This window comes from Pterocles gutturalis, unplaced genomic scaffold, assembly GCF_000699245.1.
Source record: "Pterocles gutturalis isolate BGI_N339 unplaced genomic scaffold, ASM69924v1 scaffold3217, whole genome shotgun sequence".
Taxonomy (NCBI): domain Eukaryota; kingdom Metazoa; phylum Chordata; class Aves; order Pterocliformes; family Pteroclidae; genus Pterocles; species Pterocles gutturalis.
Genome location: NW_010109928.1, coordinates 24,381 through 49,664, shown reverse-complemented (window position 1 = coordinate 49,664; position 25,284 = coordinate 24,381). Strand labels below are relative to the sequence as shown.

Below are 25,284 nucleotides of genomic sequence, written 5' to 3'. Positions count from 1 at the left end.
TACAGAAACAGTAATCTTCTCTTTACTAAATATAAATAAAAATATTACATTTCAGAGCAGTGCTTTGCATTAAATTACAACTCATGAGTAATGAAGCCTGAAGAGGCCATACAGTCTCTTAAGGTTCTCTATCCGTTGTCTATTAAGGACTTTTCTGAGTTAGCAAATTCTACATATCTTCTTTAACTACTTTGTGTAGTCATGCTCTCTTTTAGTTGGGGATCTGTCTCTTCTGAAATCTAAATAATACAAAGTCTGCCACTAGAATTTATCTTGACTGTATTTGCAGAAAAGGAACTGGGGATCATGGTGAGGAAGAAGTTAAACCTGAATCAGCCATATGTCCTTGCAGCAAAGATGGCCATCAGCGTCCTTGGCTTGATTTGTAAGACTGTAGGTGTCAGGACCAAGGAATTGATCCATATTCCCTTCTATTTGACATTTAGAAGACTGTACCTGGTCTTCCCATTACAAGAAAGATATTGATATACAGGAGCAAGTCCAGTGAAAGGCCACTGAGATGGTCAGGGCTGAAGCACAGGATGTGTGTTGAGAGTGGAGAAACTGGTTCTGTTCTGTCTGGGAAAGAAACATCTTTTTTCAGAGGCCTTACTGCTATTTGTAACTTGGTAATCAGAGGATAAAGGGAAAATGGAGCTTAATGCTTTCTGGAGGTATATGGTGATAGTTTGATAGGCAAACAACACAAATTGGAGCATTGTAAATTCCGATGTTGTGTAAAGAATGAGTTTTCTTGCTATGAAAGCTGATGGCTATGAAAGCTGATGGTCAAACACTTGGACAGGTGCTCAGCAAAGCTGAGGGATCTTGGTCCTAAGAGATGTTAAAAACTCAGCTGGACAGGTCTTATGCAATCTGATTTAGGTCTGCTTTAGCAAGGCGTTGGACTGCAGAGCCACAAAGATGAGTAAGGGAATGGAGCACCTCCCTTATGAGGGAAAGGCTGAGGGAGCTGGGTCTCTTTAGCCTGGAAAAGAGGAGACTGAGGGGTGACCTAATCAATGTTTATAAATATGTAAAGGGTGAGTGTCAGGAGGATGGAGCCAGGCTCTTCCCTGTGACATCCAGTGATAGGACAAGGGGCAATGGGTTCAAGCTGGAACATAGGAGGTTCCACTTGAATATGAGAAAAAACTTCTTTACGGTGAGGATGACAGAGCACTGGAACAGGCTGCCCAGAGAGGTTGTGGAGTCTCCTTCTCTGGAGACATTCAAAGCCCGCCTGGACGCGTTCCTGTGTGATCTGATCTAGGTGTTCCTGCTCCGGCAGAATGATCTTTCGAGGTCCCTTCCAATCTCTAACATTCTGTGATTCTGTGATACATGACCTCTGGAGGTCCTTTCCAACCTCCATTTTTCTTTGACTCTATGGAAATAGTTTAGCTACCTTTTTGTACGTTGTTTTGTCTCTGCAGTAGATACTTGAGTTAAAAAATACGTGGTTGTAACTGGTATGACTGACGTGCAGAAAATAATCTGAAGATGACCATTGCCTTAAATTTCCATTAATGCCTACAGGAATTGGCTGGAAAGAATGTAGTTAGAATAGAATAGAATTGAGCATTTCAGTTAGAAGGGACCTACAACAGTCATCTAGTCCAAATGCCTGACCAATTCAGGACTGACCAAAAAGTTAAAGTGTGTTGTTAAGGCTGTTGTCCAAATGCCTCTTAAAACACTGACAGGCTTGGGGCATTGACTACCTCTCTAGGAAGCCTGTTCCAGTGTTTGACCACACTCTGGGCAACTAAATGCTTCCCAATGTCCAGTCTGAACTTCCCCTACTGCAGCTTTGAACCATTCCCATGTGTCCTGTCACAGGATCCCAGGGAGAACCCAGTACCTCCCTCTCCACTTCCCCTCCTCAGGAAGCTGCAGAGAGCAGTGAGGTCACCCCTCAGCCTCATTCTGTCCAAACTAGACAAACCCAGAGTACTCAGCCACTCCTCCCAGGACATGCCTTCCAGCCCTGTCACCAGCTTTGTTGCTCTCCTCTGGATGCATTCAAAGACCATCACATCCTTCTTAAATTGTGATCCCAGAACTGCACACAGGACTCCAGGTCAGGCCACACCAAGGCTGAACGCAGCGGGACAATCACCTCCTTTGACCGGCTGGTTGTGCTGTGTCTGATGCACCCCAGGGTGTGGTTTGCCCCCCTGGCTGCCAGGGCACACTGCTGGCTCACACTGAGCTGCTGACAGCCAGCACCCCCAGATGCCTTCCTGCAGGGCTGCTCTCCAGCCGCTGCTCTCACAGTTTAGATTTGTGCCAATGCTAATCTGTCCCAGGTGCAGAATACAGCATTTCAACTTTTTAAATTTCATCCGAGTTACAATATAATACTGGGAGCCCTAACCACCGTGTCTGGTGGAGGCTGCAGCAGCGAGGCAGTGAACTGATGCCTCATCACCTTCACAGCCTAAATGGCCTTTCACAGCTTGTCAGGCAAATCTATTCAAACTGGTCTGTGCAAATCCAAACCAAAGCTTTGGTAAGTATGCTGTCTTCCTGGAGAACAAAGAAAAGGAGATTCTTTCCAGCCTCCCATATTTCTCTTCCTGGAATTTTGTTCTTCCAGTATTAGTATCAACCGTTTCTTCTTATTTCAGGCTGCCTGAAAATGCACTGAATGCAGACAAAATGCTTCTATAAAATTATACTTTTGAAGGATGTGTGTTTATTTTTTTATACAGTGCAATGTAGAAGCTAAAGGGTGAAAATTATGGGGCAAGTAAACCTAAAGAAGACATGCAATGTTTCAAAGCTATAGAGGGAGAAGCATTGTCTGGCAAAAAGATTTGTTTTGTTGTGTAATGAAACCGCATTTGAAAAGGTATATATGAATACATAAAAAACAGAGTAAAGCTAAAATCAGAATAGTCTCCTTATGAAGTGAAGGCTCACAGCCACATTTTAATATTTCAGAAAGGAGGTAGGTATGAAGTGAGTGAAAAGAGAGTTAGGATTACTAAATTGTTAGTGTCACCTGGTGTATATCAATCTGAAGTAGGTAGGGGGCTATTCTTATGTTCAATGACTATGTGCTAACAGCCTATTTATTATATATGTAGTGATTCTTCTTTTTAAAGGAGACATTTGTGATTGAATATTTTCCTTCTAGTATTTATTGATAATAAGACTTTGAGGAGAGAGTAGAGATATGTGTATATGGTATTTTTCTCAGTAGATCTCTTGGTTAGGATTACGGACCTCTCAAGTACTTTCTGAGTATCTCCAACAGTGTAGAACACTAATGGTACTTCTGTGGCCTGAAAAAAAAGGGAGGGACTTAACTGCAGTGCTTGGTGTTGAAATCTAATTACAAATATCGAGGACTTCAGAAATACTGAAAATAAATACACAGCAGTTTACTTCCCCAGATATGGCTTAGTTTTAAGTGTTGTAGTGGTGAGTACCACTGTATGGGCAACAGTTGGAGCACTGACAAGGTCTTTTATTTCTTCATTTTTGCCTCACAAAACTCACCTTTTACCAGTTAAGGAGGTTGCATAGTGTCACCGGAACATAAACCTTTTCAGGCACTTTCTAAGATAAAAACTTCTTCATCAAGTGTTTCATTTTCTTTGGTTATTTTACTTTGTGTTTTAACCTACAGTGTAAGGACTCTTTCATTACAATCACACAATCTGTGCTTCAGAAGAGCTATTATTTTTTTAACTCTGCACTGTGTATTTGTCTTTCCTTTCCTATGAAGTAAAAAGCTATTGGTACCTTAGTAGTTTCACGTAAATAGTAGATGTATACTGTATCTATACATAATTTTGGTAAGTCCTGATAATTTTTTATCAGCTATTAAAATCCTATATTAAGCCGATATCTGTATTTTGTGCCATTTCTAGATATTTTCATGTTTAAATCAAAATTAAACAACTTCAAGTTCAGTCATTGAGAGTAGACCCAAAACTACATTATTTCAGAGTTATTAGAAAATAAGAGGGCTTTTTCTAATTGCTACTGATGGATAAGTGTTGAGTTTGCTTCTCTGCTGGAATGTATGACTAACGGAATTTCACCTACATCTAGAGAATGTCTGCCATCTTTAATTTGCCATAGCCCCTTGACATAGGCAGACTTACGGATTAGTGGGAAATTACAAATTATTTTCTACAAGCACTGGGGTGTTTTTCCCCCCTGAGGTACTGGTAGTTATGTTTGAAATAGCAGAGGGATGCAAAATAAGTGTCTTGATACTTTATCTAACAACATTTGTGGGTAATTCTAAACATACTGAACAAAGAAGTGGAATAGATGACCTAAGAAACTCTTTTTCTTCACATGTTCTGATTCTAAGCTATGTCAGTTTCACAGGTGAAATATTCAGCTTTCTTTAGATTAATCAGGAATAAAAGGAAGTATAAAATGAAAAAAACAGCTTGTTTCCATAGAAACGCACTATGCTTTCTGCAAAAATTAAGGCCTGACTTTATATTCTAAAAGATGGTTGTGCAGACAACATGCACTCACTGATCTGCAGATAGTGTGTCGAGTGTCTTCATAGTATGTGTCTTCTGATTACCTTCTGCATCATTAACATATCTTTGTGCCAGTGCCTTGTTACCAACTCTTGCAGTATGACTAGACTGTAATCTTTTCTCTCTTCTAATCCATGCTATGGCTTTGGACTGGAGAAAGAAAAGATTAGTTTCACAGTGCATTTTATACTGTATGTCTCAAGTTGTAACAGTTGATAAGCTGGTGAAGCGCCTGTCAATATTCTCTGTGAAATCTTTGCTCTGTTAAAATCTGTGGGTATTTTACTACTGATTACAGTACGACCAACGTTTCATATCTGGAGTGTGATCATACACAACAGCAGTATTTCTTGTCTGGTAATACAAATTCTGAAGCAAAGCAGATTCATTACAAAATGCAGAGGTGCTAAAGCAGATCTTACGGGGGAAAAAAATTACCTATGATTTTTCATTAATTACCTAAACATTACAATGGTGTCTCTGTCTTAGTGTTTATTTCCAATGATACCTAGAAGGCCAAAAATGACAAATATGTAAAAGAGGAAAAAAAATATACAGTTCAGTAACTGACTAGTAGTTAAAAACCATCTGCAGCAGTAGAAGAAGAGGTCTTATAGGCTGATTATTAGTAATATTTAGAAATATAATATTTTTTGGAGGGTCTCCTGAAATAGCTTATTTTTGTAGAATCTGATACATTCCTATAGTGCGCTTCTTCACATAAGTCATTCTTCATGTCAAGGCATAGAAATACTTTCGGGGAGAAATCAATACTCTAAACTGTCTCCTAAAATCCGGCCCTGGCTTTCTGCTGCAACCTCAGGTTGTGCTTATTTTCATAAATCCTTGCATCAGAAAGCAGTGTTACTGTGTTTAGTTCATGATCCTGTTAGGGACTGGAGTTTTGTTTTGTAAATATTACTCTTTTTGAAGGAAGCAATATCAAATTCTTTATATAAGGATGTGTAAAAGTTATTATGAAAGCTATCAGTAGGCTTTCTTCTGCAAAATACTGGTATCCAGTTTCCTTATACTCATTCTTTAAAATCCATTCTGTTCATGTATTTGCAATCTATTAATATTAAAGAGCTATTCCATGATTATGAAATCCATTAGCAGCAGAATATTTTTCATTTTGGGGCAAAAAGAGGTCATTTCACCATCTAGAAGATTGCAATACATTTTTCTGTCCTACATTTTTAATCTCCAGTTATATAAACAATTTTATTTATTCTCCAATTCATTTTGCATCTGAATCTCTGATTAAGATTGATCCTCAGCTGCTTCCCCTGTTGTCTCTGCTTTGCACTAATATTTAGCAAGCATTAAGTCAAAATGACATTCTTCCTAGCTATGTAGGATGTTGAATTTGCTTTAGCTGCTAGGGTTTCATGCTACTGAAAAGCTGTCAGTTGGGCATTGAATTAGCATGATTGTATTTCAGTAAATGAATGGTAGATTAACAGTTTGACTTGTATTTTCAGAAATAAAGGAGCTTTTTCTCATATCTCTGAATGGAACCATGCTGCCTGATACAGTTACACAGTGTGAATTTGCTTGTACACCGGACTTTCATTTGTGCATATGTGTACTTTTAAAATCCATGCCTAAGTTTGAGACTCATTGTAAAGCTGAGGTACATCTGCATCATCCCTTTCAGTGTCATACTTGTACAAAAGATACAGCATCTTAAAAGTAATAGGGAACATATTTCATTGTTTGAAAACCTTGATTCTTTTTGTGCTTTCTGAAAGACTGATTTTCAGAATTCTTCTGGTATTTCATAAGCACAGGGAGAAATAGGATTTTTTTTTTCCCCTGAATGTACGGTAGCTTGTTTTCCTCCTGTTCATATCCATTATCTTAATATTTTTGATAACTGAAGAGTGTAAGAAGTATCTAACAGATATAACAACTACCTTCCTTGTATTTAGGAGTGAGATGGATTCATCTCACGCTTAAAACACAGGAAATATTTTCACTTTCTTCATGCAACTTGAAGTCTGCATACACATAGTTACATGTGGCCAAATATTCCTTCTATATAAGAGTAAATCTGAAGTAATGTCAGTTGTCATCAGTGTTACTGTAATTTTACACCAGCATGATGGAAATCAGAATATAGTCAATAGTAATCTGACAGCTTTTTAAATTATTTTTTCAGTACTTTAAAGTTGAAACTTTGAAAAGCACTGAGAAAAATAACTTTTCTTACAATATGTCAGTTTGTCTAGTATGTTAAGGTTAAGGTAACCTATGCTGGAAGAGAGCAGACAAGTCAGTCTCTTTTATTGGGAGGGGTGAAGTTTTGCTCTAATTTCTGTGGATTTGGCCAACCCATTTACTGTATTACATTTTTATTTTTCCTGACTGCACTTCTAGCTTATGTTTCAACATGTCTCACTGTCCTCACACTGCTTTTATTTCCGTCAGTTTAACCACTTCTGAAAGGGGATAAGCCTTAAAATAGAATTGTATATATATATATGTGTGTATATATATATATATAGTTGCAAATGCATCTTCTTGTGAAGCATTACTCATGTAATGTAATGTTTTAGATTTCTGCATCTCACAAGTTTTTGTGATATCTTAGTAAGGTGCTGTAGAAACTTACAGCCACATTGCAATGTTTGAATATTTGCTGTCTTGCACAAGTGCAGCCAGTAATTTAAGAAGTTCAGTGTTTCCTGCTGTAACATACTGCCTTAAGTTACTGCTAGTTTAGCTGCATTTTACTTTTTTTATCCCTTTTCCCCATTCTCTACATTTTATTCGAACTGCATTTTCAGAGTGTTTTAGTCAGAATATTCAGGTGGGGTTTTTTCTTTTGTTTGCTTTGGGTTTTTTTTTTTAAATACTCATATGTTTTTGGTACTTCAGTCTTCTTTCGTGTGAAAAAGCACTCAAAAGGAGCTGTGTATTTGCATGAACTCAGTGTCTAGACATTAAACGTAATAGATTTCAATTGTATTTTCTTTCTGGAATTCCCATTTTACTGGGTTCTGAATATGTAAGATAAAAAAAATCCTTAAGTTCACTCTAGAAACAGCTACTGGACTTATCTGAAAATGGCTTCTTGCACATGAATACAAATGCACAGTGAGATATCAGCATATCAGTGAAGTCTCTGAAACATTTCTTTTGATGGTGAAATTATTTTTACATCTTTCTAGTCTTTCAGACCTGATGCTGCTACAGCAGACTGGGCTGAGTTCTGGTCCTTTTAGGGAATGATAGGTAAAATTTTTAACTAAGTTCCAGATGCCAGATGCTACTCTTGCTTCTGCTTGTACAAAGCCATGCAGGCTGTTGGCTTTCAGAGGGTGGATACAAAGGCAGATCTTGAAGTTATTCACGTTCAGAATTATGGGTGAGCTAGAACCCTGCAGGGCTGAGGAACTTGACGGGGCCAGTGCTTGCAAAAAGCATTATTTCAGTCACAAACTGAGTGCCAAAAGCCACTGAAACTATCTAAGTGCTGAATTATACAATAACATTTCTACAGATTTTCTTCAGAATATGGAAATTAATAAACAATAGAACAAAATTCTCTGTTAACCTAGGAAGAGGAATTTGATGTGGGTTAATTTGAAATACTTTGAATTATTAACCATACAGTAAAAATAAATCAAAGTTATATCTTACTCGTGTTCCCAGCAGACAAAGATGTTTAACAAAATCAGTGACTAGCAAATTTAGAACAATTGGAAGTAATCGCTATCCCAGCAGTATGTTTTCAAATTATTGAATTCACTGATTTGTGTCATTAAATAAAATGTCTGTGTTTTAGAACAGCTGAGATAATTTTATGATCATCAATAACATTTGCAGTTTTGTTATCCATGATGAGAGTTATCAGGGGGTAGTTCCCATATGTGGTATAACACAGTTGTCCATAGAATTTAGTAAAGTAATTGTTCTATCTGGTGTGTTTGTTAATGTCTTTTGGTGGCAAGATACCAGTTGTCTTGTACTTTGTCTTTTTAGTATGGTGGAGCTTGTTTCCCAGACTTATTTAACCTAACTCATGTCCTTTCATTTGTTTCATATGGGCCACTTATGTCACTTACAAAATAGTGGCAGTATTTTGATATGGTCTCCATTTTGGGAAATGCAAAAAAGTGATGTGTCTTGACACTGGTAAGGCTGTTGACAGGATGTTTTAATATATGAAGTAGGGAAATGGAGCCTACTTAACAACTATTACATTGACTACACAACCAATGAAAACCAGGCTGGAAAAAATGAAAAGAAGCTCAGGAGCAGCTGTGGAAACATGCAAAGGCTTGAGATAAAGAAAACATTTCTAACTGTGAGAAGATTTGTCCACTGTAATAGGTTAGATTAGCCATCTCCCAAAGACTCTCTAAATATATATTTAGTCCAGCTTCAAAGTAGGGGACTAGGTTAAATGATGTTTCCACATATGTCCTGTCTAGCCCTACATTTCTATGGACCTGTTCTCTTTCTTTGTGAGTCTTGCTGTTACTTTTTGCAGAATTGTGTATAGGTTTTTTGATTTACTCATTTTAGGATGAGCAGGTTAATTTTGAGAGGAGTGTATGGAATTTGAAATTAAACTTTTAAATAGCTGTATCAGTTTTCATACTATAGCACCAGAACAGATCATCTTCACATTAACCCAAAAGAGGCAAAAACGCTATCTGTTAATTTTCATATTGCTAAGTTACCCTGTAATTCATAAATGGTGTTTCTTTTTCTGTCCATATTGCCAGGTATAAAATGTAATCAGTGAAGCACAAATAACTTTTCAGTCCTCAAGATACTTGCAGAAGTCAATTGAGTTGGGGCAGTATGGTAAATATTCTGTTTATTTTGCTTCTACAGAAATGTATTTTCTGCAGACAGAGAATTAAGAAAATCTCTGGTGCCTGCATTCAGTGTTCATATGGACGCTGCCCAGCTTCCTTCCATGTTACCTGTGCCCATGCTGCAGGAGTGCTGATGGAACCTGATGACTGGCCGTATGTTGTCTATGTCACGTGTTTCAGGCACAAGATCAACCAAAATATGGTAAGGCATTTGTTTCCTTATTTGTTAAAAAATGGAATTGCAGAATTAAAGTATGTTTCCAGAAAAAAAAGGAAGAAAGGATCCACACCATGTATTATAATAGCTCCGTCTTATCATATTTCCATGCATAGCAAACTACATCTTGAAGGTTTTTTCTTATACTGTTACCTGGGAGAAATTATACTTGATATGCCTAACGCGTTTTTACATTAGAGTTGTTGTTAAATATGTTGTTTTGACAGCCAAAATAATTCTTTGAGTTCTCTGTTTTGTTAACCTGGACTGTATTACAAATACCCAGATCACAGTATCTTGCAAATACTCACAGGTACTATGAGATAAAGGATATGGTGTATATGTAATTTCTTTGTTCCGCAGCCAAACAGTGCCTTGCAAATATCCAATTATAATTATTCTGTCATCTGGCAGAGTAACACTGGTATGTCATGAAAATCCATGTTGTTACTGTGCCTTTTTATTTCTGGCCTGTGCTGAGGATGAATCCTTGATTTTAGATGAGACACATGAAAAATTAGTTATTATTGTCTTGTAGGTTTTAATGTCTTTTATGCAAATGAATTGTTACTGGCTTAGTTAAGAGAACTCTTGCCATTTATCTTGGGCTTTTAAAACTGTATTTTGTTTCCTAGCAAACTGGAACGACTTAATGTAGTCTTATTAAGGAAAGAGCTTGGTAAGCTAGTTAAGTTGAGAATTCGCAAGTTGCAAACTTTTTATCTCCTTTGTACATTAGAAGTGAAAGAAATAAACCCAGGTAATGTCTGCACAATATATGGCTTTCTTTCGTGAGGTTGTCAGTGAAAGTTTGGTCTTAATGATAATACTACTGAAGAGTAAGATTTTCTTTCGAGTGTAGTAAAATGTAATGCCTCCCAAAAAGAGTAATCAGTCAGTTCTGAGTGTTCAGTCTGCCTGTGGTTCTTAAGGAGGGAAAGAAATGGTGTGTTCCTGTTTAAAACTTCCACAGAACTGTTAAACCTTAAAAAAAATTTTGTTTTCCAAAATGAATTAACAGGTGAAACGAGTACACTTCATATGGTTTTAGTTTCTTCAGAGTAAAGTTTGTAGGTTTTAGTTTTCTCATTTTTCAAGAAAATTAGTTTGCTTTGAAAAACAATCAAACTTAAACCTCTATCTGTACAGGAGACTTAAGTTACTTTTCTTGGCTTTCTTGGAAAACATTATCAGTAGTTGACAATTACTGGGTTAAAATCATGGCCAGTAAAAATATGACTATTTTTCTAGTATTTGTTTGGGACAAGTCTTTATACTCTAGGTAGTAGGATTTGCATCAGTAGCTGGGAGATAATTCAATGATCAAAAAGGACTTTCTGCATACTACTTTCTCCTATACCTGCATCCTATGTATATTGCAGCCGCTTCCTTAGCCCCTTAATTTTTCCACCTTCCTCTAATATATCTGTCTCTGATGCTGCTAAACAATGCATGTGAGTTTCTTGAACTTATTATCTTTTATGATACTACATAGTAAATGTGCTGAGGTTTTGTATTATTCCTTCTATGTTTATATAGCACTTAATATAGTGCTATATCCATCCTAAACAGACTTTTTTCCTGACATTTCTGTGTTCATGTTAGTTATTTATAGAAATACCTACAAAATATTAATGTAAACCAGGTAGGTTGTTTAAGGAGAATTTATACTTTCAATATAGTATAAAACAGTGCAGACTTTAGCACTTAACTTTCTTAGCATATACTTTCTCTGGAACAGAAAGTAAGTTGTTAAGATAGCTGTTATTTTGAATGGTAAGAAACAAAACACATACTCATCTGAAGAAAAAAACACTGTAGTAACAGAGTGACATGGAATCCCATAAAACCAATTTTTTCTTAGTGATTTTCTTGACCTGTATTAGGTAGCGTCAATGAGAAAAGCCAACTATGGTGAAACAGGATTTTGTGGGGCTACTGTTTAAGAAGTTGTGTGAAGGGTGTTCCACGTAGCTTGGAATGGGACTATAATGTCCTTTCCTAAAACTCAACACCAATGTTTTTGAAAAAATCTGTATTATTAACTTATTTCCTGCGGCTCAAATCAAAATCAGATTTTCAGAAGAGGAAGAAAACTTACACTTTTGTGTTTTTCATTGGGCCAAAACTCAGATATTTTTTTGAAGAATCTTTTTCTGTGGAATTCTTAACTTACTCCTGAGACAAAGGAGATTGACACATGTTTGTGTATGCTTGGTTTTATACTTTGTCTTTTGCATAATTAATCTAATCACATCTTTATGCCTTTGGAAGTTTTTTCACCATTGGTTTTCTTGCTATACTTTTCTTTGCTATTAGCTATTCCTTCATGCAGAAAAGACATTGCTTTTCACCATTAGGCATAGCAATGTATCTTACTTCTAATTAACTTTTTTTGTTTGTCTGTTTTAACTTCCTTGCTAGAAAGCAGAACAGGAGAAACATGCAGACTGAAATATTATACTCACTTTGCAAATTTTTACAGGAATCAAATAGGTTGTCTTGTCAGCAAGAATATTTAGCAGTTGAAAACACTGTACATAAAGCAAGGACACTATTATTTCTCCTCATTTCACAGAAACAAAAATAAAGACATCTGTTTTTTCATTAGTGTGGCCTCTAGATATTATGCCTAAATGCTCAGTGAATACCTGTGATTGCTACTTTCTTCAAATTTAAGAAAAAAACCCAAAGAACCCCAAAACTCAAGAACCAAAGGATGGCTTCTGGGTACTAGGAAAAACTGATATATATATCTGTAGTGAGGCATTGTAATATGTAAATCAGTGAGGGTGCTGTACAAAAAATTTACAGATAAACATGTATAATTACTGGTATTATCATATCACCTCAGGCAAGGGCTTGTTGCAATGATGAGGTGGAGTATGCATCTAAATTATTTATGGCTGTGGTCTCAAGCAGATTGTGTCCAAATTATTGATCAATATACTTTCACAAGTCTTTTTCACTGGGGATCAGATTCTGTATTGTCTTCAGGATTTTTTCCCAGAATACCCTTTTAATGTCAACCATGGAAAACACTGATGTGCCTTCTGTTGAAAAATCATCATAAAGACAATCAAAAGGGAAACGATAATCGTTGCATCCATATAGTGCTGCCAAATGAAGTAAATATACAAATACTATGAACCAGAGTTTTTAAATATTGGTATGAGTTATTTGGAGGTCCATGAACTCAAGACTAAGCATGCCTCTTGTATTTGCTGAAGGGACAGCTTTAGAAATAACAAACATTTGCTAGCAGAGGAAGTTATTTTATACAGAATGTTTTTGATTATTCTTGTTGCAGCCTATATTATTTTGTTATGTAAATTGGAGTGTCAATGTGCAAGGAAGGCAATTTACTACTTACAGACAGTAGGTCATGTTTTTTTTTCATTTTTTCATCTTTGACTGTGCTTGTCCCTGGGCATGAAACATATCCCTCACACCTTTTTGTCATCAAACATCAAGCAAAAACACTTGGAAGTACAGTTGAGAATAGGTGCTGCAGATGGATTTGTTTTGATTAGAAGAACTCTTTCATACACAAGGAAAGGAGAAAAAGAAGTTGTATGCAACCACACTAACAAGTAAAAAAAACCAAAACAACAAAACAAACCGAGGCATACATACGAGATTAGCAAAGTCAGCACTGAGGGTCAGAGAAAGCCAACTGGAGGCAAAGATATACTCACAGGTGATGCTTCGTTTGGAAAGGCCATCTAGGCAGCCTCGGTTGTGTGCATTTTGACAGACTAACAGTCTTTAGAAGGGACAAAGATAGGACTTGCAAAAACCCACTGGATAGGAGTTGCAAAAACCTAACGTTTCTGCTTTTTGAGGTATTTCAAATTTCTTCTGCTATTATCAGCCAGTTCTTAGCTCTGTAGCGCAGAGGGGATGAAGGGATGCTGTCAAGTGGAAGCTGTAGATCCTTTTTGTGTTGAATACCTGAGTATTGCAGTGTTATTGTTTGCCACTGTCTGCTAACTACTGCCAGCCCCTTAACATTTCAGAGAGACTAAGGCATGCCTTAGGAAGGACATATTCAAAAATCATGAGCTAGCGTATTTTTGAAATGTCATGCATCATTTCTATGCCTAAATTGGAGTTAGAAGGAGTAAGCTTAAAATGATGAAATGAGAGCTATGTTCCTGTATCAAATAAGTCTCAGAATTTTGAGGATACCTCATTAAAAATTGTAGTCAGAGAATTATAGATATACATCAGGCGCATATTTCATGATAGTTATTATGATTTCATATACATGCAGTTTATGTATTTTGTATCTAGTTTAATAAAATATTTTTGTGTCCTGCTATACAGAAAATGAAGGAGAAAGTAATTTTCCCTCTTATCTTTTTTAAGTTTGCACACAGAAGGGGAGGTTAACTTTTTTTTCTTAGTATCTTGTTTTCTGCATTTCTGCCACTGTCTTAGTTCATCCTTGGCTTAGGTACTGTTAAAGAAAATATTTTTTTTTAACCACAGCTTTCTCAATAATCTGGTAACTACCACAGCTGTTTCTTTAATCTGATAAACTCCCTTACATAACAACTGTCCTTTCTGATCAAAAATTACATTCTTAACATCAATAAATTCTTAAGATTTTCTGACAGGAAATGTTTTCTGGGACATGCAATCAATTACAGAGTGTTCTTGTCAATATTTTTTCTGAGAAATAAATCAAGAATCCTACCAAGATAACATAACTGAAAAATAATCTTCTCCTTGAGCTAGGGTATATTTCTCTTTTTTATTATTTGTTCCAATGAGCAATGGCGTTTCTTCTCTGAAAATTTTATTGTTAAATAAGGCTGTATTGTCCCTTAAAATACTGTATTTTGCTTTCCGTCTTCTCTGAGGAGTTCCATCATCAGGCTTTGGAAACATTTAAACCTTTTAATAGAGCTATTTCTCCTTGGGCTTCTGTACTATAATAGCAGACTTCTTCTAATATCTCATATACATAAATCAATTAATACTCTCACATTTACTTTTGATTTGCCTTCCCCCCCCCACCTCGGCAATATGAGTAGGCTACAGTCAACAAGTGAAAGATAAATTAACATTTTTTTTACGTGTGTTTCAAGATTGGATAAAAAGTGCTAATTGACATGTTATCACTCCTATGATAGCACCAGTGAATTGCTATTTATGCAGTTAATTCTGCTACTTAGTCTAACTATAGACAAGTAAAAAATGAGGATGAAACAATTTCGTTATACGTGTAAATGGTTAAATAATATGCATGCTCAGAACATTATTTCTAGGTAAACTTGAAAATGCTTTAGAAACATCATTGGGTTTTACTGTCTGAGGTGACTTCAACTAAATACTCCAAATGTGTATGTCAGGCAGAGCTCTTATACGTGGCAATTTAATGCACTGTCTCCAGAAATGGTACAGAATATTTGTACTTGGTTTGCCCTTCATTTGTGGGAGCAGAAAGGTTTTAAAATTCTAAATCCCAGAAACTGCTCCAAGAAAGAGGCACAACAGTGACTACAGTGTCCACAAAAACAGAAGTGTTCAAGTTTAGGGTGGATTTTTCCTCTTCTCCAAAAACATTGACATTACTAGTAATGCCTAGTGTCTGACAAAAAGGCCTGATGCTGTCCTTGGTTCTCCCTTTGATATTAGTGCTAAAAATTGTACAGCTGTAGCGTTTTCCATATTTTTGCAGACAGTTTTAAAGATTATTATATTGATTGAAGAATCCACTGCCTTTGAAGGTTTGAAAAGCAGAGCTAGGAAATTGAGTAATTACCTTAGCACATGTAGTAAAGCATTTTCATGCTGTTTATATAAACATTTCTAAGATATTCTGTGCTTAGTATATACCAGCATAGTTGCCCCTTGTAGTAGCATATTCCATTATAAGAAAAGTTCAACATTTCAGACATAGTCAAAGTCCCAATAACTCACTTTTGCTTAACAAATGGACCTTTGTGAAGTAATGAATAGACGGTGTGGATCATAAGAAAGAATCACCGACTCACAGAATCACAGAATGTTAGAGATTGGAAGGGGCCTCGGAAGATCATCTAGTCCAATCCCCCTGCCGGAACAGGAACACCTAGATCAGATCACACAGGAACGTGTCCAGGCGGGCTTTGAATGTCTCCAGAGAAGGAGACTCCACAACCTCTCTGGGCAGCCTGTTCCAGTGCTCTGTCACCCTCACCGTGAAGAAGTTTTTTCTCATATTCAAGCGGAGCCTCCTATGTTCCAGCTTGAACCCATTGCCCCTTGTCCTATCACTGGATGTCACAGGGAAGAGCCTGGCTCCATCCTCCTGACACTCACCCTTTACATATTTATAAACATTAATTAGGTCACTCCTCAGTTTTCTCTGACGAAGTGCCTTCGTTGTGTTATTAGAATTATTGTATTTTAATTTCATTTTTCCTGGTGAAGAAGTTTGCTTTTTAAGTGGAAGGTTCATGGGGATACATTAGTTGGGAGCTGATAGGTAACAGCTGTCTGCATCATGTGAGCTTCTGAGAATTTGCTCACAAGTTTCCATTCTTTTTTTTTTTATTCTTTATAGAATTCATTAAGCAGTTATTGATGCAGAATTTTTGCATAGTTTAACAACCCTGCTGCTCTTTTGATTGACATAACCACCTCTGGGGAATTAAAAGAAATGAAAAGAAATTATTGTTACTTTTTTACTACATAAATAACTGATGAAGAGTGATCAATGTTGTCTGAAGTTTTAAAGCAAAAGTTCTGCTCAGTATGGGTTAAGAAGTTACTCAGATACACTGATCTAGACAGCTCTGACAAGAACTGGTTATGGATTTAGTTACTGCATCCCATTCAGCAAAATATTAAGCAATTATGTAGAATCATACTGAAATGCAGTACTTAAAAATCCCATAATTTAAAAGAATGCAAGACCATAGTCTGTGTTCATCACATTTTACCCTATAAAGCAAATTCTATGAATTATTCTACAAATAAAATTTACAAATATTGCTAACGCTGTGTCATTGATGTAGTGCAGAATAGTTAGAAGGCATCAGTTGCAAAAATATTTTTGAGTGCTCAGATTTGTTATTCTTCAGGTGCCATTTGTTTTCTCATAAAATGCATACACTTTGTATGTAAAACAAATTTGTGTGATCATGTGGAAGTAATTATTTTGCATTTCAAGTTTTCATATTGAGTGGTGAACAATTCTGTTTTGACTCTGATAAATTTCTGATGAGTAAACTGGTATTTTAAAATGACTTTTTCTTTTAAATTCTTCCCTTTTTTTAAGAGAGCTAAAGCATGTGAGAAGGCCATTACAGTTGGGCAGACAGTCATCACGAAACATAGGAATACCCGATATTATAGTTGCAGAGTCATAGGAGTGACATCTCAACTTTTCTATGAAGTCATGTTTGATGATGGCTCTTTCAGTCTGGATACTTTTCCTGAAGATATTGTAGTAAGTACTTTCCTGTTCTTTCTGGTTTGTTCTTTTTTGGCTTTGGGTTTTTTTGTTTGGTTGGTTTTGGTTGTGTTTTTTCAATGTGGGTTTGTTTGGGTTCTTTGGGTTTTGTTTGGTTGGTTTTGGTTTTGTTTTTTTTGTTTGTTTTTTTTTTTTCCTTTTTTTTTTTTTTTTTCTTTTAGTTAGAGAGTTGGTACCTTTTGAATTACTTCTTTTGACCTTGAGGAGATAACATCTTAATATTCCATTCATGTTTGTTACTTTTGCTGCTGAGTATGATTATTTTCTAATGGGCTTCCAAACTTTGGTTGTTCTAATTAGTCTTTGCCATTTTACTACATGAATCAAAAGTAATCTTACAAAGTCTTTTAATTAAATAAGAAGTATATATTTAATAAAGGATATGAGAGAGGGAGTTCCATATATCCTTATCTGTTTCTCAGAGATAACTTGTAAAAATTCCTTGCTGAATAGAAAAATCCTGTTGTAATGGGAAGAATAGTTCTCAAGAATCCGTTCTAACAACTTGTTTACACCTTCTGGTATTTAGTTTGTGAGATTACATTATTAATGATTAAAATCATCAGGGAGAAGAATGTGTAGCTTATTGCATTTCCAAAAAGCAATTGAGATTTTGATTTCCCTTATGCACTTACATAAACTACCATGTTTTCCAGAACTGTTAAAGACCGTATTGTGCACTTAGTTAGCACATATGAACACTATTTGCAGACAATTGGGGAAAGAAGCTGTTTCCCTCCACATTTGAAATTAATACATTGGATGCTAACCCTTGCGGTGTCCATCAGGTGCTGCTTGACAGGTGCTGCTTGACATCTTTCTCAACACATGACTGCAAGAAATTCTTGCTTACCTTCTGTGTCTTTTCTGTGCTGAGCTGATATTTTTGGTGTCCCTCTTGCTAATAATCTCTAAAAGTTAACATCTTCAGTGAACACTGATATGCAGAAGTGCTGTTTCTTGCAAGACCACTTTTCACTTGGCCCTGTGTCCTGTTCTGTATGTAGAAGGGGAGAGTCTGGCAGACGCAGTGGTGCATAAGAAGCACAGCCCCTGGGGGTACTCCATATCCTTCTCCTGTGGAAGTCTTTGAACTGTTTGGTTTTCCGGAGGCCTAATGTTTTGCTGGAAGTAGCATTAGCTGACAGATACATCAGTGGAAATTATACTGTTTTTCTTAGAAGCTTCTCGGTTATTGAAAGGTCTGGTGCCGTTTCAAAATATGGTGTATGAAAGGGTAGATTTCAGAGCAGTGTATAGGGGTTGAGCTGTTTACCTCCCACTGGTCTTAATAGAACACAGTCAGCAAATCCCTGCTACATGTCTTTGAAAATTTATCTTTTAATTTCAAAGACTCCCAAATGCTCCATTAATGATCAAAGACATTCTGATTTAGAATGATCAAGATATTAAGCAAATGTGGCTGTATTGTTATCAGAAACCCTTCTTTTGTGTATGCCTGCATCAATGATCTGTTAAGGCAGAGATGAGAAACTGCTTGCCGCCCTAGTGGGGTAGTCTGATCTGGAGCTAACAATAAATGTAATCAGGTCTGGATATGCCTCAGTGCTTCTCAGCTAGTGGATGAACAACATATAATTGTTTGGGAAACACCAAATGAATTTCACATTCCTTAGAGAAATCTTCTTCTGTTTTCATTAGATAATATACCTGGAGCAGTTACTGTAAGGAAAGGAAAAAAAAAAAAAAAAGCTTTTTCTTTTGTCTGGACTAAAACTTGCTAATCCATGCAATGTGAGTATCAGCTGTTAGTGCCGCTGGGAGGACTTATTCATCAAATCTGGTGTGAAAGCAATGTTGCTGCCTATTGAAGAACTTATTTTTCTAATCTGTTTTCACTTTACAACTAGCTCACAAAGATAGCAGCTTTCTGCTTTTCCAGTATGTGCTGAATCCACTACATAATTTTAGCTCAGCTCACAATAGACCACAATTCCAGTGTTCAGATACAGTGTTTTATTTTTAAGGAGGAAAACAGGGAATAGGGAAATTTCGGTCTTGAAGATTCATGAAACTGTTTGCATGTAAGCATTTAATAATTACCAAAGCAGGGTGTACATTGTTCTCTTCTCATATGTGTTTTTCTTGGTTTGTGTTAGGATTTGGTAAATATATCAAGAGGTTTTTTTTAAGTGTAGGTGTTAGTTGTAGGCATCCATATATAGATTTTTTTACTTCAAGCTATTACTTGGGTACTATACCCGATTTCTATGTAGGCAGAATGTCTTAAAATAACCACTCCTCAAATACAGTGTTTAAACCCATTAGATAGCTTGTTAATGTGCTAGCCAGTCAGCTTTCCCTCAAGCTAGCAGGTGTAAGAGGGTGCAAAGAAGTATATAGGTACGATTTTTTTCTGGAAGAAACAGCTGGACAACTTCCTCTATAAATCATGGAAAGACTGCAGTGAGGTGGATAGTATGTGATATTTTAAGGGAGGTGAGATGGCAGCTTTAGCAGTTAGTTTAACGATGCATGCACACAAGTGGGGAGTGCATATGCTGCAGTCCTGAATAACTGCTACCAACAGACAGCGTGTATGTGTGCGACTTGCCACTGAAGGATTAATGCTCTGTAACTTGTCACACAACCCCTAGCTCAGCACCAGGAGGCGGACTGTGCCGCCCAACAGGCTAGATGTCAGCTTACAGATTGTGCATCAGGAAGTGTCTCAGTTATTTGGCCTGCTCATTTAGGGATGATGTCCCATAGTTCCTTTTTTTTTTTTTTTTTTTTTGTTAGTACCTGGTGGACATATTTCCACTGGCGTATCTTGACATTTGTCTATAAATGAATATTCTGGGTATTTAGCTAGGAGATTTATTAGTTTCTCTATATTGTGGCTGTCAGTAATGACTTCACAGAAAGTATAATTAGAATGTACATACCTATACATGTAACCTGAAATTAGAGCTAAGGATAAAGTTGTTCCCACATTAGCTTATTAAAATCCCAGATAAACAGAGAGGCTTTGCAGTATACTTGGCTGGGGGCAGAAAGATCCCACCAACTTACACTGATTTCAAGGAAGAAAGGAAGAAAAAAAAAAAAAGCAACATCAGGCATGCTTTGAATCTGTGGAGAGGTCTGATTACAGGAGAGCTGAGCACACCTTTCCTAAAGTGGTAAACATGCTTCCACGCCAATTGCCCTAGTAAGCACCCTGGTCCTTCAGTGACCAGTTTACAAATAATTCTTTGCTGTTGTGTTTTCACTCGGTGTTTATCAAGCAAACTCGGTGAATAAAAATTAGTCTGCTTACTCTTGCTGGCATGACATACTCACAGTGTGTTTTAGTTTACTATTAAGTGTGTAAATGTAAAGGTTCTCTGGTGAGAAGGTAAAGCTAATCTGTGGATTGTCGTGCCAATAACCCAAAATGGACTTTGCTTACTAAAATCTCTAAAATGAATGCCATTCTAAGCGGTATTATAGCTTATGGAATGCTGCTGTAAATGTTTCTTACAAGCGAGACCATCTTAACAGTTGAAGAAATGAGGTGTGTTTGGAAGGACAGTTTGATGCTATACTCAGGAGTTCATAAGTTTGTTTTGCTGAACCATGTTATGGTAATTTTTTGAGGGCCCGATAAAATCCAAAAAGCATACACTTGAAAAGGCACGTATTAGTTCAGGTTAAGACATTCAGGCTGCAGCTGTCAAAAGCAGGAACAAGAGGTTATTTTTTGCATGTGTCCATCCATCATCTTGCTTAATTTTTTTTTGTCTATCACTGTTTTTTGAGGTGGATGCCCTGAAAAAAATCCAAGCATGAAAAAAAACCCAACCAAGCAGTGGATTTTTTAACATATCAACAGTGATACCTAGAATCCTTAATGGAATTATGCTGATACTTATGCAAGTGCCTTCTTTCTGTATGGGACCCCAGAGAGCCTTCAGTTGGAAGAGAATGGAGATTAAGCTCTGTCTTTCTGTGTCTATCAATCCTTTAATTCACCACTGGCAGGGGAGGGAGGAACAGGGCTGTTGAGAACTCTGACAGCCAAAGTACTTCACTGAAATTATCACGAAATCTACAACTTCTTACAGTGTACACCTAAATTTCACGAAGCCCAAAATTATTATCATCTTCTTTCTTTATAAAAAGATGGAGCACATTTTAGTTGCCAGTATTTGAAGAAAAACTTGCCAGTATGACAGCAATGTAATTTGAGAAGCTATTAAAAAAAACCCAAACAAACAAAAAAAACCCCAAAAAACCCACACTGCTTTTCTCTGCTATGGACCTTTGCAATCCTCTACCTCTGTCCCAGCACACAAATGCTTACTTTAGACCCCTACAAAGTCATGAAATGAAAGCTTCAACATCTCATGACCAAGACTCTAATGTGTATAAATACTGTGTGAATAGGCTTGCCAGTTATCCTGTCTTTCTTGATGATTGTGGAGTCACTGAGATTCTGGATGATCCTTCCTGGCCTAGTTATCTGGCAGTTGAAACTGCATAGATATTTGTAATCTTAGAAGTTGCTCAAGATAATGTGAGCTGATTGGGGTAATGTGCAGGCGAATGAGTCAAGCTGAATACAGACTGGCCCAAGGTCAGTAATATTAGACTAATGAGAGACAGAATGGATTTGCTTCATCACCTTTGACATGTAGAACAAATGGGATTTAGGTGAAATATTCTTCAAAAATTATTTTCTCCACAAGGTAGCTAAAGGGAACATTAGTTTAAAACCATAATGTGCCATTATGTAGGTGGGACTTTTGCACATGCAGGTTAGAAAAGGCGGCACTTTTGGGGGCTGTAAGTGTCAATGCTCGGCATATAGCTTCAAGAACAAAGTCTTACTTCTTTATAAGAACTTCTCCCTGATTACTTTGTCCAGACTACTGACTTTCACTGGTGCAGTAAATTTGTGTCTGCATATGTCTATGTGGACACTCAATCAGCTTCTCAAATTCTGTACATGTTAATACTTTTGCTACTGCTTTTGAAAAACTGTACTTCTTGAACAATGGACATTGAGAAATACTGGTCTAGCACGTGTCTTGACAGTCCATTATCCACTTGGATATAAAAAATAGAAGATTTGGTTCTAGCCCTAGTCATTTCTGATGCTGTGTTTTTTTGAAAATCTCTCTTACAACCAGATATATGTAATTTTTCCTCCATCAACTTTGTCTGGCATTATGAATGACTGAAGTCCTGACAAGTTTCCAGCATTTTTTGCAGTAGTGTCTCTTCTTTCTCTCTTTACCTCTTCTGGCAACTGTTTTTCTGCTTGTTTGCCTGTTCAAATAAAAACTTTAAATAGTAGTGCTTACCTGTCTCCTTGTATCTGCAAAAGATCCATTAGACTTTTGACAGACAATAATAGCTTATTGTTGACTTTTACTATACTAGCATGCAAATCTGTAAAAAATGGGTGAGGAAATGAACACTGTTGAATTTGTACTCTTCCTGGGCACTCTATAGCTGCTTTGGATGTACTCCGCTGTCACCATCACCAGCGGTTTCTGAGAATGTGAAACAGAAAATCAGGCAATGCATTTCTGAAGGTAACAAGAGGATAGATCATATTTGGTGTAAACTTAGTCAAAAAGTCCTTAGAAGTGGTTATTTGACATGGAAAAAAGACCTAATGAATTCTAATAGGTTTAGCAACTTTTTTTTTTAATTATTGTTTCTTAACTGAGACATCATTGAGTCTCCGAGTTGAATAATGTGCTACTTGTGTTGGGCTGGCACAATTTTTTTTTTTTTTTTTTTTTCCCAGCATTATAAAATTACCTGCTGTGTAGTTTGACGTACTACTCAGCAATTTGCATGCTGTGACCACTGACAGACAATTCAGAAAAATTCTGGAAATCAAGTCTGAGAGCTGCATGATATGTCTCTTATGAGAAAACTTGAGTTTCTTTTCCTGGTTAGATAGATCTGTAAAAATTGTGTACAATTTTGCGTTCTTGTTCTGTGAAATAGTTCAAGAAGTTTAATATGTATATATGTTTTGAATAATTTATTTCAAGTTCATGTGAGCTGAGAAATTTACTTTAACATATTTTTGTAATTGTGAACTTTTACACTGGATTTGCAAGTACTTATACACAGAATGCTGTGCTTTGCACGTGGAAATAATTGTTTGCATCTTATGAATACGAACACAAATTAATTCCTGTTTTTAAAACTGTGGTCTTGTTAAGTTAAAATCAAACTTTTTAAAAAGGACAGGGAGGACTATGTTCTAAGGCTTCAGACCGGAGGCTTTTATTCCATCATTTAACTCTTGAAGCTGCAAAACATCAACAGATGCAATAGTCTGATTCTAATCTGAAACTTGTTGTGCAGAACTATAACTGTATTGATTTAAGTGAGTTATTTCACTTTACTCCATTACGGAGAACAGAAGTGATTTTTCTATGGCTCTTGCTTTTACTTTGTTTGCTGTTACAGTAGAAAAACAGGCAACTTAATAGATAAGCATAAAAAAAATAACATAGGATAGATTAAAGGCAAATTACAACTTCAAATGTAGGTATTATCTTTACATGGTTTCCCGTGTATAATGTCCTTTCCGATGTATAATGGAACACTTTATGGATCCTTATCAATAATGGTTTTAGATGACTTGAAGGCAGTGCCCCCACAGCTCAACAGGAGAAACAAAATGGAAGTTAATTCATTACTTTGCAGTTTATGATAAGATGGCTGCCTTTGCAGGTGAGAGGCAGAAATAGATTACAATGCTTCTTGTGTTTGCAAAATGAGTGTGCGTCCATGTCCAGGACCACAATGAATACAGCCATGATGAGCATATGGAGCACAGTGACATCCCTGGAATTGCACAGGAACAACTGAGATGAGGTGGGACTGTTGGGAGCCGGGGAGGAGCATTATTAACCCTCCCACCTTTTTTCTGAGGTAGCCCAGGAACTGTAGGATTTTTGGAACTGGTAATTTACCCTATTTGTTCTGTGTTTCAGGAGTAGATTTTTTTCCAGATTTGACACGTGTGTTGGGGATGGTAGGGGGAAGAAGGAGCATTTTCCTTCCTGTGTGTTACAACCTGAGGCAGGGACAGGAGCAGAACATGAGCTGCTCTTTGTACTTGTCTGAATGCAATTGATTTACTGGGAACTTTAAACTTTTACCTTCACCGATATATAGGTGGGCTGGATACAAGGTGTTACTCTAGGATTCAGAGTCTCATCTGACTTCAAGCATAAGCAAGGGTTCTCCGCTGCAGTAAAGGAGTCTTGTACTTAAGTCAGGCACAGCAAATCAGACATCCTGGTGTCCTTGACAACTTCTCTTTCCTACTGCTGAAATTGAGTTTTGTTCTATTATGTTGTACCCCCATTTAAGGTTTCCTCAATGTCCACTGTACTGCACCTTATTGTGATGCCCAGTACTACCCTGGACATCCTAAGACACGTTCTGCAGCGTGCGTTTGAATTGTAGCCTCCTGGGCAGTTTGGTGTCTGTCAGTTAGCACTACACATGTATTTGTGGCATTAATACTATGCTGAAAGGCAATGTGGTGGTTGAAACAGTAACTTTCTAAGCTGAATGGAAAGCGATATATTTTTAGATGTATTCAGGAATGCATGATCCAGTTTGTCTCCCAGTTTGCCTTTGCTGACAGCGTATATTCACTTTGTAAGAGAAAATTCAGTAGCATTTTAAGGACAACGTATCCTACATAAATTTGAAGTATTTTTATACTATGCGTTCTGTGATCCAAGGCTAAATTTGTTGAATTACAGTAACTATTCTGTTAATCTGGTGATTTCACTGAGTTTGTACCAATTCAAAAACAGAACTGCACCCCTGGGAATCAGGCCTGCTTTTTCAAATGCTAATGCACTGTGTAAATTGCCATTCCTATTTAGATAAAATTCTTACTGTGGCAAATTAGCTACCACTCTCCTTTTCATTCGAATTGTCTTGGAACATATGAAACCTAATTCTGTGTTTCTAAAAATTTGCATTAACTACCGTATACTATCAGGTCCCAAATGAAAAACGCATTTTGACAGCCTGTTGAGATCAGCGGTTGTTTTCAGAAAGTTACCACAATTTGTTTCTCCACTTCCACTTTAATAGTGTTGGTAGATATGTTCACTGTTTGCAGCTGTGGAATGTTATTTGTTGGTATGACAGGCTTTTCTAAATAGGAGGTGTTAGTTGTAATCACGTTAGTCGTGCTCCTTATGAAACAACCACGGGTGAGCATGACTTTGGAAGCGTAATCACTAG

The 25,284-nt window shown here is 36.8% G+C and overlaps 1 protein-coding gene across 1 annotated transcript in view; it reads left to right on the top strand.

Moving 5' to 3' along the window:
- Positions 1-306: 306 nt before the first annotated feature.
- Positions 307-25,284, top strand: part of LOC104461499 (lysine-specific demethylase 4C-like) — a 40,150-nt gene continuing 15,172 nt past the window's right edge. Inside the window, exons 1-4 of the mRNA XM_010073121.1 lie at positions 307-393; positions 9,369-9,554; positions 10,505-10,519; positions 16,861-17,013. Of these exons, the coding sequence (XP_010071423.1) occupies positions 307-393; positions 9,369-9,554; positions 10,505-10,519; positions 16,861-17,013 (441 nt within the window). The remainder of the gene's footprint in view (positions 394-9,368; positions 9,555-10,504; positions 10,520-16,860; positions 17,014-25,284) is intronic.